At 39.9% G+C, this 16,848-nt stretch overlaps 1 protein-coding gene across 2 annotated transcripts in view; it reads left to right on the top strand.

Annotated features, from left to right (window-relative positions):
- Positions 1 to 16,848, top strand: part of nectin3b (nectin cell adhesion molecule 3b) — a 77,141-nt gene that overhangs the window by 48,862 nt on the left and 11,431 nt on the right. The window contains exons 5-6 of one of the 2 annotated variants that reach the window (XM_067422713.1): positions 3,865 to 4,016; positions 7,962 to 10,663. In XM_067422713.1, the coding sequence (XP_067278814.1) occupies positions 3,865 to 4,016; positions 7,962 to 8,674 (865 nt within the window). In that variant the 3' untranslated portion in view covers positions 8,675 to 10,663. Of the gene's footprint in view, positions 1 to 3,864; positions 4,017 to 7,961; positions 10,664 to 16,848 lie in introns of those variants that run through there. The other variant, XM_067422714.1, reaches the window with a different exon arrangement.

The following is a 16,848-nucleotide window of genomic DNA, read 5'->3' as shown; positions in this document are numbered from 1 at the left end:
CTTGGCATTGCTCTGTCCAGTACGCGCCCTTCGCGCTTACGTAGACAGGACGCAGTGTTTCAGGACCTCAGACCAGCTCTTTGTCTGTTATGGTGGGAAGCTGAAGGGAAGGCTCTCTCAAAGCAAAGGCTGTCTCACTGGATAGTGGACACCATTGTTTTGGTTTACCAGCAGCAGGGACGCCCATGTCCCCTTGGGGTCAGGGCCCATTCCACCCGGAGTGTGGCCTCCTCTTGGGCTTTAGCACATGGTGCTCCGCTGACAGACATCTGCAGAGCTGCAGGCTGGGCGACACCGAACACATTCGCCAGGTTTTATAACCTCCGAGTGGAGCCTGTATCCGACTATGTACTCGCCTCTACAAGTGGCCGGTAATGGATTGGCTCAGGTGTCTTCGCTTGCTCGCCATTCCACTCCACGGACTGGATACGTGCGATATTCTTCTCAGGTGAGTTCCCCGAGAGCCCTGAGCTCCTCCAGCACTGACGACGCCGACGCCAGTAAGTCTGCCCTTAGCCCAGACACTCGTGTCCGGCCAGGTGCCCCATGTGCATGGTTCCCCTCCGGCGACCCCCACATGTGTATTTCCACCGTAAGCCTTCCTGAGCGGGTGTATTCCCTTGGCAACCTTGCCACCTCCTGGGGTTAAAAATCCACCTTCGGCTGGTACCCCAGTGATCTTCCGTATGCAGCCCCCCGGGGTCATACGTGTATCCCTAAGTCCTCCCTACGGGTAGGCATCTTGGTGCATATCTCCTCCTGGAATATGCCTCCCAGTGTACCTTGGTATTCCTGCGTTAAGTAGAGGCCTTTGACCGTTCTACTTGCATCAGGGTTCTCACGCTTGCACAGGGCACTGGAAGACAGCCGAGTGGCGTTATTGTATTGGGACCCCCATTCGTCAGTCACTGACGTTACGTCGGAGTGACTGAACGAAAGGGAACGTCTCGGTTACGTATGTAACCCTCGTTCCCTGAGGAGGGAACGGAGACGTAACGTCCCGCTGCCACTTCCGCTGTACCGCTGGAACGGCCGAGAGTTCAGTCTTGGCTCCTCAGCAGGTAACATAATGCGATTCATGCCAGCTACTTCCTTATATACCCAGGTGGGTAGGCGGAGTTACGCATGCAAATTTCGCATGCCCATGGCATTGGCACTGCCATTGGGCGCTTTCTAAGATCTCGAAGATGATTGGCTTCTAGGCGAAACCCCCATTCGTCAGTCACTGACGTTACGTCTCCGTTCCCTCCTCAGGGAACGAGGGTTACATACGTAACCGAGACGTTATCCAATATTTTTTATATCAGGTATACATTCCTTTAATCTTGTGGATTGGTAAGTTTTGTCAGGGTGGGAAGAAGCTGAGTATCGTCAGCATAACAATGAAAACTAACGCCATGCTTCCTAACAATATCTCCCAAGGGTAGCATGTACATGGTGAAAAGCAACGGCACTAGCACTGAGCCTTGCGGTACTCCATACTGAACTTGTGATCGGTGTGGCATCTCTTCATTTACTGCCACAAACTGGTAACAGTCAGATAAGTATGATTTAAACCATGGCAATTCCACTCATGCCAACATAGTTTTTTAGTCTATTCAAAAGAATGTTGTGGTCGATAGTATCGAATGCAGCGCTAAGATCGAGTAACGCTAAGTGAGATATACAACCACTATCAGATGATAAGAGTATATCAATTGTAACTCTGATGAGAGCAGTCTCAGTACCAATCCTCACAGATATAATTTCTTTCTAAAAAAAAAAAAAAGTAGCGTAGTTGTGAAGATATTGCCTTTTCTAGTATTTTTGACAGAAGGGGTAGATTTGAGATTGGCCTGTAATTTACTAATTTTGTAGGATGTTATTTTTTTAATATGTGGTTTAATAATAGCTTAAAAGTTTTCGGTAGATATTCTAGTGACATGGATGAATTGATGATATTAACCCTTAAAGACTGAGACAGCCGCCCGCGGCTAAAAATAACTATCGTTCTACAATGTTTAATAACTTTTAAACCGCTAATCCAATCTGTATGCTGTAAACTGCACAGTAAAGAGGAAAATCTCCGCTTTCCATAGGTATAACATGGAAATTGATCTCTCACGATTGATCGTTTAGAGGCTCCGTAGTCAGCGTTGACGCATCAAAATATCCAGTATTGATTTGTCCAGGAAACACACGTGGGTTGGTCCCCTGAGCCAAACAGAAATTATTATTTATCATTAGTTCCACCCCCCATGCCCAGATTCGTTGAAACTGTCATCAACTCAACCAATAAACACAGTGTTTGGTCTTTTGAACCACCAATCACGTTTCTCAGAAAAATGACCGTGAAAGTGGGTGTGAATTTGCGTGCATGAAATCAACAGAAATAAACTCGTGCAGAGCGCTCTCTCACAGAGCACAGCACAAAAGTCAGTATATTTCTCTATTTGTATGTAGTTTGTGTTTTACACAATTTTCACTATTATATTTTCCTCAATTTGTGTTTGAGAAGATTATGTGCGGAGAGGTTGAAATGTCTGTTTATGAAAATAGCCGCACACGTGTAACCATAGCCTCAGTATATTTTATTGCACGGTTTGTTGTAACAACTTGTTGTATTGTTTGCATTTGTTTTTCATGTTCAAATTATAATATATTTCTCTGAAGAAAAAAAATTGTTTCAGTGTTGTTATTATATAACAATCTATTTACTTTACTACTTGAACTTTTAGGACGCATTGTCAGTAAATAAAATACACCCATTTTTACTCAAAAACTTAGAAACGCCTAAAATAATGTTATAATAAATGTCTATAACTTGCTAAGAGATTGTTACAGGTAGACAACATTTCATCTGGAAGTGTAAAACTACCAAGTCTAACTTTCTAAAGGAAAAAATCCAAACTTCATGAAGTTCTGTTTGAGTTCACAGTAAAAAAACACATTTTTGCTGCCGTTTTTCTTGAAATTATATCACTTTAATCCATTCTCAGAATAAATAAATGTATAATTGGGACATCAAATGAGCTAGATGGAAACTTCAGGTTCTCCTAGTTAAAATGATATATAGCACTTGATGCTAACTGCTAGAATGGGTGAGAAAAACAAAGAAAAGTAGAGGCATGTCAGGCGCCCCAAAAATGTTCTAGGTCTTTAAGGGTTAAGAAGAGGATCTATGACTTCTGGAAGCTTCTCTTTTAGAAGCTTAGTCGGTATTGGGTCGAGCATACATGGTGTAGATTTTGATGATTTAATGAGTTTAGCCAATTCTTCCTCTCCTATAGCAGTGAATGAGTGGAATTTTTCCTGAGTGACAGTACAATGCATTGTCCGATGATGTGGTACTGTATTATCGATCTTCCACGTAAAGTTCATAGTCATTACAGCGGTGCTGTTTGCAAATTTCAGAAGTTGCAGCTTTATTTCATGTTAATTTAGCCACTGTTTCAAATAAATACCTAGGGTTGTGTTTTGTTTTTTAAACAAGAGTCGAGAAATGAGCAGATCAAGCAGTTTTTATGGCCTTTCTGTATGCAATCATGCTTTCTCTCGAAATCCGAAAAACTTCCAGTTTTGTTTTCTTCCATCTGCGCTACTTGAAGGAGTTCCCATATGTATTCTGGGTACTTGTTGACTGTTTGCTTATCTGGTCCAACTCATCCATTTCACAAAAAACCTTAAATTAAAATATGTCATAAAGGACTTCATACATTGGCTTTTTTTTTTTTTTTTTAAAGCATTTAACTATAGACGTTTAGACCATAAGCATTACTTTTTACTGATACTGCAAATTACTACTGCTACTGCATTTTTCACAGTGTCTGGGTAGATTAAATATTTTGCTATTTGGAAGCAATTTGACATGTTTGTATGTTTTAGGTTGGATGGAGAGATGCCAGATGGAGCAGAGGTGATGAATAACTCTTTGGTGTTTATGAGACCCCTGCAGAAGAACGACTCTGGCGTTTACAGGTGTGAGGTGGCAAATGATATCGGACTGCGCAGTCGAGACATTAGAATACGCGTTCAGGGTGAGTGAGAGACTAGAAACATGCCACCCCCATTTTACCAATATTTACCAATATGTTTCCCATGTGAAGCTGGAGAAAAAATAATAAGATATAATAACGCAACTTAACCAGTCAAGTATATTGAAATGTTGGCAAAAATGCAAAACAAATGACATTCACTGGAAATGCAGCTTCTGGTCTCCTTCAAGGAAAAGTTTGAGTTTGAGGCACACAAGCTCATTTTCCTGAGCATGAGGCCTTTATTCAATTCAGCTTTATTCAATTTTTGGCTTTATATATATATATATATATATATTTATTTATTAGGGCCGGGACTCGATTAAAAAAATTAATCTAATTAATTAGAGGCTTTGTAATTAATTAATCGCATTTTAATTGCATATAAATATTTGACCTGGAACAATGAGAAATAATTTTTCACATGGATTTTTAGCACACCATTGAATAATGACTGAATACATAAGCTTAATCAACAAAATATTGTTTATTTATTTCAGTCCAGCAGACCAGTGCAATGTTTGCCATTAAGTGTAGCAAAAGCATATTTGTGATATTTGAGGCTCGATGTGCTGCGGCGAAACGCTAATTCCTTGTTGTATAGCAGGGGTGTCCAATCCTGCTCCTGGAGGGCCACTGTCCTGCTGAATTTAGCTCTAACCCCAATTAAACACACCTGTACCAGCTAATTAAGGTCTTATTAGGCATACTAGAAACTTTAGCAGTGTGTTGAGGCAAGCTGGAGCTAAACTCTGCAGGACAGTGGCCCTCCAGGACCGACTTTGGACACCCCTGTTGTATAGCTTGCACACAACCATGCTCTTGTCGACGCTTCCATCCTTTCGTTTTTAAAACAAAATTTCCCATCCACGGGGCCAAGCAAAGCGGTCTCATCAGCTTCTTCGTTCGTTCATGTTCACATGGTTTGTTGTTGTCGTGACTCATGAGCGCTAGTTGGTGTTCCAGTATAATCGGTCCGTCGAAACTCATTCATTGAAAAACGTTCCGCGGGGCAAAATTTTTTTGCGTAATTTTTTTTAAAAAATATAGATAGATTGATTGATTGACTGATTGATTGATTGATGGATAGATGTAAAGCCAAAGCTGAATTGAATAAAGGCCTCATGCATATATACATGTACGTTTTTTGTTGTATTTCATGAGTCATCTAATTGACCTCTGAGACAGGTATCTGCTGTCACACTCTATGGTGTTTATCTCCCATAATTTTTGTGTGAACATTAAGCATTGAATCCTGCTGTTTAATTAGTTTCTGTGATGGAGAGACACATTACCCCCACCCTCTCTCTCTCTGTTGCTCTTTCTCCCTCCCTCATGCACACTTATGTCTCTGAGACTGTCACACAGTTATAGAAGGGGAGAATAGAGTGGAAGCAACCTTGACTAAGAGATGTCCTAGATTCATCAAACATTCACCAGCTCTTTTCAGCCGCCATTAATTATGTATTTTCTTTTTTTTCATACCTTTTTTATGCTCTCCCCTTGAGAAAGTTTCAGCATCTGCGTGCATGAAGCTGTCTTTCTGTTAGTTGTGTGCGTGTGGTTATGTCAAAGTTGTCTGCCTATATCTTGTAAGAGTCCCTTTCCGTCAATTGTTTGAGTCGTGATGTTTCTACTAGAATGCCTACTGCTACTGTTTGCGTATTGACTGAGTGACTGTGGATGGAAAAGTGTGTGTGCTGTGTCAGTCACAGATCTTTGTGCATGAGTATGGGTGGGCAGAACCTGTCCTGCATGTTAAACGCCCTGCCACTACCTGTGTGGTCACCCCTTAAATACACACCTACACACTCACTCCCAATAGACCAATCACATTTAGGTTAAAATTATCTGTACAGTGTACAGACCAGCATTGGTTACCACATAATTTGTGATTAAATATTGATTTTTATGGAGGCATGGAGACGAGATGCATGAAGGGGATGTATTTCTGACCTTTCTGTGACTTGAGCTCTCTTTATGTCCTGTTCTCTTCCCTTCTGGACATTGACATGCTGAGGCGAGAAGCTCTACTGTTTATTGATTAAAACAAATTATTCTTTAACTCGCTGGGCGAAACTGAATAAATTAAAATAAATTGACATTATCCATGTCCTTGTGGTTAAAGGGGATTGTTCACACAAAAATTACAATTCTATCATTATTTACTCATCATCATGTTGTTGCAAACTTGTATGACTTTCTTCGGTGGATCAAATATATTTTGAAGAATGTTCTTGCAGATTTTTTTTTATACAATTGCGGTTCATGGTGTTAATTTCTAAAAAATACACTATAAACGTAGTCCTGTAAGAGTTGTACGTTGTTTTTCAAGTCTTGTTAGAAACTGTCTAAAATGTATATCATTATTCTATCATGTTTGATATCCAGTCTTTTTAAGAACTATGGAATCATCGAGTCAGTGAGTTGAAGTCCTGATTCATGAACAAACCATTCAGATCGTTGAATGAATCATTTAGACCTAGTTCAAAAAAAAAAAGAACCATCAAAATATTTGAGAACTGCTATAGTTCTTAACTTTAAGTCAGTGACTTTTGAGTCTCTATGAACTGTCTTATGGAAAGGAACTGTATGAATGAACTAAATTCTCTTTTTACTATTGCACTCAAAGAAATAACCACATAGGGGTTTGGAACGAGGGTGAGTAAATAATGACAACCAAGGTGGATTGCAACAGGCCCTGCATCCTCTAACTTATACTGGGCCTGAACCATGTTAGGGGGAGGCCTTGGGGATTTTTAGGGGGAGGCAACTTTGATTTTTGGGTGAACTATCCCTGTGGTTTAAAATATGCAACAAATGTTTGCACTGGGAATACTAATATTTCAGAACTTTTTGTATGTTAAATGTCTCCAAAATAATTAACGGGATGTTTTAATTTTCCTGAACCATATAGCTGCTCTTTCCTACATGCATATAAATTCACTCACCAGACCCACAGATGCATCCAAAATACATTTGACCTTGCAAGAACAATACAGTATGCTATGTTTATTATTCATTCCAGTGAGGATGAGCAAATGATTCCCCACTTTAGCTGGAGCATTTGAACCACGTAACCCTGAAGAGCCCGACTCCTGCGACTCACACGCTCTGCACTCAATGCATTCACACACTTCACAGCCAGCCAAATAGCTCTCATTACGCCGGGAACAGGACACTCCGTAATGGGATAGTTTGACTTTCAGTGCCCAGCCTCAGAGAACGCTGCTTGCATAGTACCGATGCATGCCCCAGTATGCGATGAAACGCTACACGCTGCTCCCTAACACAATCAAGCGATCAATGCATGATAATGGTGTTAACCCAATCTCCTATCCTTGCACCAGTCAAGTCATGTAAGCAGTTAGGCGTAGCAGCCGCCCAAACCTAGGGCGTTCTCGGCGTCTGTTCCCTCCCCCCAGTAGCACGTACCCTTTCCCTGACCCCTTCCTTCCATTTTGTTTTGTTTCTCATCACTCAGCTATGTGGTCATCCATACTCCCTCTCTCAGCTAACACAAATGTTGCTCATTAGGTTTCATTGTTGCAGAGGACTGTACTTTATTGTTAGCTGGAGATGTTAGTATGTAGCTCCTCATGAATCCCTCATCACGAAGATTTCAATTCTTCTTTCTCTTCCATGTTTGTTTGTTTTTAGTCGTCTTTGCTCTGGACAACAGTTTCAGGTTTTAAAGCTGTCGGAAGGTTTGCAGTCGCTTCCTTTTAAATAAAAGAACTGATCCGAAACCTGTAACTGTCACGTCCATGGCAACAGAAGATAGTCCTGTTGGTCATGCTAGAAGATATTACAATCTTGGAAGCAGATTCATATGACTGTTAATGATATACTGATGTAGTTGGCATTGACATTATCTACTTTTCTTTGTCTGTCCATCCCTTCCTCCTATCCCCCTCCCACTTGCCTTTTCTTCCTTCCCTCCATTAGATCCTCCCTCAACCACCACCATGCCCCCCACCACCCCTGTGCGCCTCCTAACCGCCGACATCTCTGCCACCGCACCTGGCAATAAACAGCGAGCCCTCATCACCTCTCCGACCCTGGCGCCTCTGCCGGAGGGAAGCCTAGGTACAATTGTGGGTGGAGCAGTGGGCGGAGCCCTCTTCCTGCTGTTGCTGCTCATTCTGGGTGGCGTTTACTACCAGCGTCAGCGGCGGACTTTCCGCGGAGACTACTACACGAAGCAGTATCACGGTCCCTCGGACATGCAGAAGGCTCCCCAGCCCCATGAGTTGCAGCAAGTCTACAGCAAAGGAAGCCCTGACACCAAGCTCAAGTCCAACCAGGATAACGGCTCCATTTACACGGATAAGGATCGAGAAGAGTGGGGAGATTTCGACCGAGAACGATCACCCAATGGTCGCAGCAGAGCTTTGAGGGAAGCAAGTGGTCAACTCAACCACCATAACCATCACAATCACGAGCACGTCTACCAAAACAACCATCACCCCAGCCATCCGCAGGCCTTTAGTCCAGCCCATCACATCCAGAGGAGCTCGCTGCAGCCAGAGCCCCGCCGGTATGCCGCTCCGCAAGTCATGAGCAACGGCTCCTCCTACGTACCAGAGGACTGCTACGACAACGACTACGTGTCGCACACTGATGGCTCTATGATCTCGCGGAGGGAGTGGTATGTCTGAGGATGAGCAGGAAGAGACTGCGTAGACATTTGAAATGCTTCAGACTGCAAAACGATACAAAGACGAACAGCGTTATGTAAAGAAAATTAGTAGGAAATGCACCTTTACTAGTAGTTTACACATACCAATTTGTTTTTGTACATTAGCCTAATCTTTAGTTAGCTGTTCATAGCTAGCTGGTTTAAAAGATGTTTTGGGACCAAGAGAGGGTATCATTTGTCTTCATTTGTTAAGAAGGTCAGGCAACAAAACATCTGCTTTGTTTCACCAATAAACCAGTTCAGGGGTGATTTAAGTTGGGTTGTCTTGCCAAATCAATAGCCAGTCTCCTTTCCTTTGCACAGTAAGGTGTACTTTATGAGGTGTGATTTATTTAAAAGAAAGTCACTACAAAAAAAGCTGTTCAGACAAATGCAATTTGTATTTAGATAACCTGTCGATACGCGTTTCGCATCAGCGCCAATGTGAGCGTTGAGTTTCGATGAGTCACGTCAACTTTCAATGCTGTCACTCTGATGGAGGCAGAAATTAGCTCCTGTCAACAGCCTGGCGGTTTCCATGGCAACTTTTATTTCCTCTCTTCTGGCATTCAGAGTTGGAGTGCTGTAGGGAGGAGCTAGACGGGGAGTTCTGTGCTGGATTTGATAAAGCCCAATGGGAGAAAGCCAGACAGGATGATTGCCGAAATGGGGTGCTGTAATTGTATCAATTCAGCTTCCATTTGCATACCACTGCATCATTCTATTAGCTCTGGATTTCTTTTGTTTGTGCCATCGGAAATATTTGCCGCTGTGTGAGTCTGTCTGCAAAAGGAGATGGTTGGACAATGTCTTGAACATCAAAAACTACTGCCATTGTTCAACAAGAAATCTTGTCCTGTATTAATGTAGTTGTCTGGCTTGTCTTCGTCGGACCATCACTGCCTAGTGTTAACAACCTCCGACTGTATTCAGCGGCTGTGCATTACGTCACACATCGAGTCCCTGTGCCTGTCTCTCGTGTTTCTGTGTGTTTCTGTGTGTGTGTGTGTGTGTGTATGTGTGTCTGTAATATGTAAATCAAATCAGCTAACCGGTGTTAACCGACAGTGTTTTGAATCAACTCATTTCCTGTGCAATAGTGTTCAGATTTCTGGCCTCAGATCTCACGTTCACGCACATAATTTAACGCAGAAGACGATAGCCTAACACACGTGTTATTGGTCATTAATTTTTAGTGTTGGCTGGATCTAGTGTTAATAAGCTTGGAGATGCATATGGTTGGGTTTGGAGATATTGGAGATGATATTGTAGTGCCTTAAACTGAAGACGTGCCCTGTACGCATTATAATGTGCATGCAGAAGTTTAGAAACGAGCGGGTATCATTTTCAGAAGAAGTATAGAAATCGTTTTTGAGGCATATAATGGTCAGGTTGGGTCCTGAGAACATCTTTTTTTGTACTGTTCTGTGTGCCATTTGTATGAATTTGCTTTTTTGCAGATTTTCAGACAATAACTAATTGTTTTGCTCCCATTAAATGACATGTGACGCTTGAGTTAGTGCACATCAAAAGTTAAGTAAAACAAAATATCTATGTGTACAGGTTTGGGCAATGCAGAGATGAAGAATTCAATGTAAACAAGGTTATGTACTGTATATATGCTGGCAGTTGGGAGAACCTTGCTTTGTTTGTTGGTTTGTTTGAATTTATCGTTCCTATAGGAAACCTGAGATTCGACGGTGGAACGCACTAGAAAATCCACTATTACACAGATTGTAATGAAAGGATTACACGTACACTTCTCCTGAACATCTTTTTCACTTTTTTTTGTTTCACAAAAGATCTACTGTAAAAAAAAATTAAAGAAAAATAAAAAAAAATTATAATAAAAAATAGAAGAAATGTATTTGCAATGTATAGATACTGAGCATTATTTTGTAAAATCAACCTTTGGGATACATTTTGTTTTTGAAATAAAGCACCTTTTTTCTGTGACATGTTTCTTTGTTTTATAACTTGGCCCCAGATCTGTTTCGTGTTGGTTGGAGGGGTGAGTGTTGAGGTCTTGGGTGTGACTGGTTGCTTCAGCTGCAGAAATGTTCCCTGCGGGGGTCTCCTCTACTCTCCTGGAGGCCTCCAGGGATGTATTCCTCACGCCTTCTTATCCTTTGCTGTGGTTAACCTACTTCATCTCCGAATATCCCCTCGTGCTCTGAGCCTCATGCATATTTTGTGGGAAAGCCTGTGGCTAAAAGCTTCCTGTAGATGGGGGCTGAACTTCCTCTCAGACTTACCTAGGATAGCCTTAAAGTGCGGGGGGATTATGGACTTGTTGATGCTTGCGTTTGCACTGCTGTTCTGTCGATCTGTGTGAGAGGATGGGGAACTGGTTGAATATAGGAAGGTCAGGCACAGCAGTGGGACTAAATGATGTTTTGAGTGGTTTTTGTTTCATAGCCGTTGCTGAGTCTATCATCTTGTCCAATCCAGCTGGTGGTGGGATAAGCTAGTAATTCGAAGCTAGTCAAAAGTTCCATGATGAGTCAATGTTCAAAGTCAGCTTTTAAAATGTGCCTCTTTAATCCATGACCATGGAGATCAGGGATAAAATGGGTTTAGTAAAACAGTTCTCAAACTTTTTCATGTGTTAAACCACCTTGCACCCCAAATGTGTGGCAAACAGATTTGCGGTGTCACAGTAATTACTTGTTGTTTTTAAGTGTGTACAAATTATTCTTGGTTTATAACTTTTATCTTGAAATAGCCTAACTTTTATAAGAATGCACTATTATAATTTCAAAAGTGTCTACTAATTTAAATAAAAATGTTCTGTCACGTTTTATGATTGCACATTTAAAAGTAATCTAAATTGTATCAATTTAAAAAATAACGGAAATTAAAAAGCATAAATATCCACTGTATTCGATGAAAACTGAAATTATGCTTCTATTGGATTATTCGTAACATTTACTGTTTTGTTCACTTTTAATTCATTTAGCAAGATTAAGGGCATTTTATCTGTTGTACATTTGATTCAATTGTTGTGCTGTGCGTGTAATAGTTCCAAAATTGAAAAACACTAATGTAAAATGATTCAAACTTTTGTATGATCAAGATGTTGCGGTCAGTAGAGTGTGTGTGTGTGTGTGTGTGTGTGTGTGTGTGTGTGTGTGTGTGTGTGTGTGTGTGTGTGTGTGTGTGTGTGTGTGTGTGTGTGTGTGTGTGTGTGTGTGTGTGTGTGTGTGTGTGTGTGTGTGTGTGTGTGTGTGTGTGTGTGTGTGTGTGTGTGTGTGTGTGTGTGTGTGTGTGTGTGTGTGTGTGTGTGTGTACATACAGATGGCTTTACTTGTAAGGGCTAAATGTCCATGAATGACAACCGACTAATGAGGGCATTTTAGTGGACCTCGCTGGTTTTAAAAGTCTTCTAGATCGGCCACGTTTTTATTTAAATCTAGTGTTTTAAACATGTTTCTGTGAGGGTTATGTTTAGAGGTAGGTGTTGGATTAAGTGATATTAACCTGATATAAAATCAAAAGTGTGCGTGTGTGTGTTGAACTTTCTACTTATCAATGCTGAAATATTTCACGGTTTCCAAAAAATATGAACTGTTTCCAACATTAATAAAAACACATCTTTCCTGTGCACCAAATCAGCATATTAGAATGATTTCTAAAGGATCATTGTGATACTGAAGACTGGAGTAATGACGCCGACCATTTAGCCTTACCAGTACAGGAATAAGTAACATTTACATCAAATCTATTAAAATTGAGAACAGTCATTTAAATTGTAGTAATATTTTTAGTATTTCTGTTTTACTGTATTTTTGATCAAAACCATCTACTGTTGTTTTTGTCATTCCTTTTATTCAGCCAAATCAACTTGTGGACCACTCTGTATCGTTCAAAGGCCACCAGAACCACCGCAATAAAGGAATAAATAAAGCCTGTTCTTCTGAACAATGCCATTAATTGTTTACATCAATGATAAGAAAAAGCATGAATTTCATTCCCTCAGGTATTTCAAGTCCAGGTTACTGTATAATTCCTTGGAAAGTGAGGTAGCCCACTGAAAATAACAATGTCATTCATTATACAAGCAGTCACCTTATCACAGGTGAGGAGGTCACTGTCTCTCACCGCACTGTTTGAATAGATTCTCTAAGGAGCAGTATTACCACCCCCCTCCCTGCTCCATGAGAGCTTCTGATTGGTTCAATTAGACCGGTAGAATGGTTTTGTTTGCCACGGCCCCCTTCCAGGCCATTGACACCGTCCCCATGGCAACAGACTCTTCCCGGGCTCATGACAGAGAGCTTGTTCTCTTGAGGGATACCTGTACCATCACGGAGGAATAAAAGAGGGGGCTACAGAGTGGATAAAAGAGGGCAATTATGCAAGGAAAAAATAGCAAGAGGTTTTGAGGAATGGGTGGAGCTTAAGACCAAAGAAGGGAGGAGCCAAAGATGGACCAAGGTTAAAAAGGAGAACTGGGGGATGACTGAAAATGTGTGCGTGAAGTATAAATTCCTTCTATAGAAGAGAGCCAGTTTAAAAGGCTGTGATCTGTCATTGTGACCAAGCCATTTTTTCCCCCTTTCCAGGGAGAATATTTCCTTTGGAAAAATTGTCATTTGTGACTCCTCCTGCTTCTCAGATATCCGTCTTTTATGACATATTTTTCCACTAATACATCACAGTGGTCATGAAGTCATTCCCCTCAGTGGTAGGCTGTTATTAAATGTTCAGTGCTCCATTTCAGCGTCTCACATTTATTAGAACTTGAACCCTGGACTTTATTTCAGTCACACATATAGGGTGTACAAATATGTAACTAAATATAGTGATATTAATTGGCCTTCAGCTGGTTCTCAAAATGTCATGTTGACCCAAAAGACAAGTAGTAGTAGTAGTCTCAGGAGGGGTAAAATGCTGATGGAGATGGGAGATAGCCTACGCATCAGTTCTTATTTCACTTCAGATAGCATTTGAGGATTTTGTCAAACACTTTCTGATTAGAGAGACCACCCAGAATCCGCTGCTCTTCTCTACAGATGTGCACACTAAAGCACCTTCATAAAAATCTGGCATTTTAAACAATGGCAGCTAAACCAGAAGATGACCTCTGACACTTGACCTACCTATCTTCATTTGCCAGAACAACCCTTTTGAAAATACTTAAGCACTGGGCTTTCTCTTGTCTAGTGGCCTCTATTAGGAGAGACGTGTTATATTGACCAGTTGTTGAGCCCTTTTGGTCAGCTGCATCATAAACATTTGCCCTTTTCAAGGACCTTTCTCTTGTTCTTTCCATTGTCACACAGACTACATTTGAGTTTCACAGTAATTAAAACTCATGGGTCGCAAACGAACAGAAACCTTTTCCGGTCCAACACAGACGAGCTCCCTACCTGCACTCCAATATGGCTATCAGGTGTCAGCCAGCAGGGAGAGCCAGCTTTCCCCATGTAACATTTACCAAAATGCATTGTGGTGCTTCTCCCCCACCCATCTCCTGTTTTCAAATACCCGTCGAGAGTGTCGAATGAGTTCTGCGGTGTCCGTGTCCGACAATCTGAGACCTGTAACAGTCAGACTAGGAGAAACACCTGATCCCTTTAATCAGGTTTAAAGATGCCTGCCACCCCTGAACCGGCTCTAAGCGAGTGTGAACTCATTTAATCCTCCTTTGCTCTGGGATCACCTCTGCTCTGAGCCGTGAATTTCTCTGTCAGTCTCCAGAAACCTTAAATCTGCTTTGGTAAACATCTCTTGGAAAGAATGAGCGCACATTCAAAGGATACGGTTCAAGTCTGGGCTTACCTGTGAAAGGTCTTAAGTGCAGTGGGGGTAAAGCGAGCCGCCTAAAAGGCAACTGACTTATGGTCAGGGCACTTTAGCAGGACAAAACTATTGAAGAGGGACATGACGATTGCAGATGTTTGCTGAGGATTGTAGAGATTAACAGCCAAACAAAAAACATCAAATTCTTTAAGGTGTTTTACAATTTTCTATAATCCAATAACCCTTATGAAAGACTAAAAGGCTACTTAAGTGTATTTAGAGTGTATACTTTCATAACTGTTCCTTAACACTATAGTTAAAAAAAAGTGCACTTTGTAATAATATCTAATAAAAATGTAATAATTGTTTTAATCTTCTTTTTTTAGGCTTCAGTCATTTTGATGTTGTCATGTTAAAGCACATGTAAAATACATAAAAAGTGCATAAAGTCGATGTATATTGACATTAAAATATATTTTAGATTCATAAATGAGTAGCAGTACATGCGGCAGTACGCTTTAACCTTAAATCTTCAAGGTCAATAGAAGTAATGAAATTGCATATAAAGAAAAAACTCCTAAAAGTGTGTAAACTTGACTTATTGTATTTAATATAAATTTAAACTATTCTTTTAATTTCAGTTAACTTGCATTTAAGTGCAAATACATTACGCTCAGTGTTTATTTTAAAGTACATTATATCCATAATATTTATATATATATATATATATATATATATATATATATATATATATATATATATATATATATATATATATATATATATATATATATATATATATATATATATATTTAAAGTATGCTGAAGTGTACTTTTTCCATTAAAGTAAATCATACGATACCTATCTTTTATGGATTTGGGGTTAATAAATGAAATTTGTGTATTATGTGAGGTGGATGTTATAAAGCAAACAGGCAGCTTTAACCCTTGCTGAATGGAACTGAAAAGGGGTCTTGTGACTCACTGTGGGGGGCCCATCTGTGGTATTACACGCCAGACGGTAGAATGATCGCCTCTCTCCTGCCCCCTCCGAGAATGTCACCATCCCTGACCATTGTTCCCGTACACTGAACCACATATAATCCCAAATGAAGTTAAACCTTCAGAAAACATCTATGGAGAGATAAATAGAGACATGCTGGACTGGCTGCTAAGCTATGTGCTAATTAGTAATAGAAGAGTGTGGAAGGTATGGGAGAATTTAAAGGAACATTGCAACATTCTCAGTTACCAACAGAGTTCCTTCTTATCCTTAATCCCTCAATCCCTTGTATATTTCTCGTTATCATCGTTATGAGTCTAAATGACTCACAAAATTTCACAGAGCAATGGTATATGTGACTTTCACATTAAGGCTAATTCTTTGTAATTGCTGATTTCTTCTGTTTCTTTGTGTGTCATTGTGTGGTAAAATGACTTCTCGCGTAGTTCAATAAACACAACAAAAAGCCGTGGGTTTGGACCTACATTATTGATCAACAGCGGGTATTTTCTGTGGGTTTTCAGAAAATAACCAAATTAACTGTTCGATAAATTTTTCGATATTTAGACTACATCTAGATGATCAGGGGCGTTATATTTAAAAATATGTTCTGCGTGTCTCTGTTTCTGAACAGGGCTGTTTCTTTTAGTTTTCTTTCTGAAACGCAGACAACAAAGCCGCCCAAATAAATGTTTGGTTAAAATTGAAGAATTTATAACAGAAATAAAATGTGGTTCTCAAAGTCGTTATCGTATTATTAGTATTATTTAAAGGAATTTCATGCAACCATGATGTATATTTCATCCATGTTTTATTTTTATAAAATATACAAGTTATGTTGTGCTGCATGCACCTTTTTTATATAAAAAATGCAATATTTTAATGTAAATTAATTGTTATATTTTCATTTTATTACATTTTTATTAATTTATTAAATGTTTTTTTTTTATTCATTTCATTAGACATTATTTTTGATGATTAATTTGTATTAAATTATAAAACAGATTTTGTAAAAAATAAATAAAAATAAAGCAGAAAATGTGGAATTTGGAAACAAAAGTGATTTTATGAGACCCTAAATAAAAAAGTTGCTTAGTATTGTTTACATTTATTGTTGAGGTCTAACACACATGGAAAGCATGTCCTTCCCCTTTAATTGTATGAAATAATAAATATCGATATCAAATGATATGGGGAAAAAATATTGTGATAATATTTTTGCCCATATCACCCTGTGATGCTAGTGGTACAGAAATTATACGCTTTATAAGCTGCAGAATTCATATTTTTGCCTTCTGATGTTGCCGTATGGACTTGCTGTGCAAAGATCTGTCACGAGCCTGGTTGAATCGCCACTGTGCCAAACCTCCAATTCAGTGCCAAACTTTTTACTAATGTTCTCTCGG

The sequence above is a fragment of the Pseudorasbora parva genome, chromosome 18, assembly GCF_024679245.1.
Source record: "Pseudorasbora parva isolate DD20220531a chromosome 18, ASM2467924v1, whole genome shotgun sequence".
NCBI classification, from domain to species: Eukaryota; Metazoa; Chordata; class Actinopteri; order Cypriniformes; family Gobionidae; genus Pseudorasbora; species Pseudorasbora parva.
Note: the sequence above shows the minus strand (reverse complement) of the source record. Positions and strands in the feature narration are given on the sequence as shown.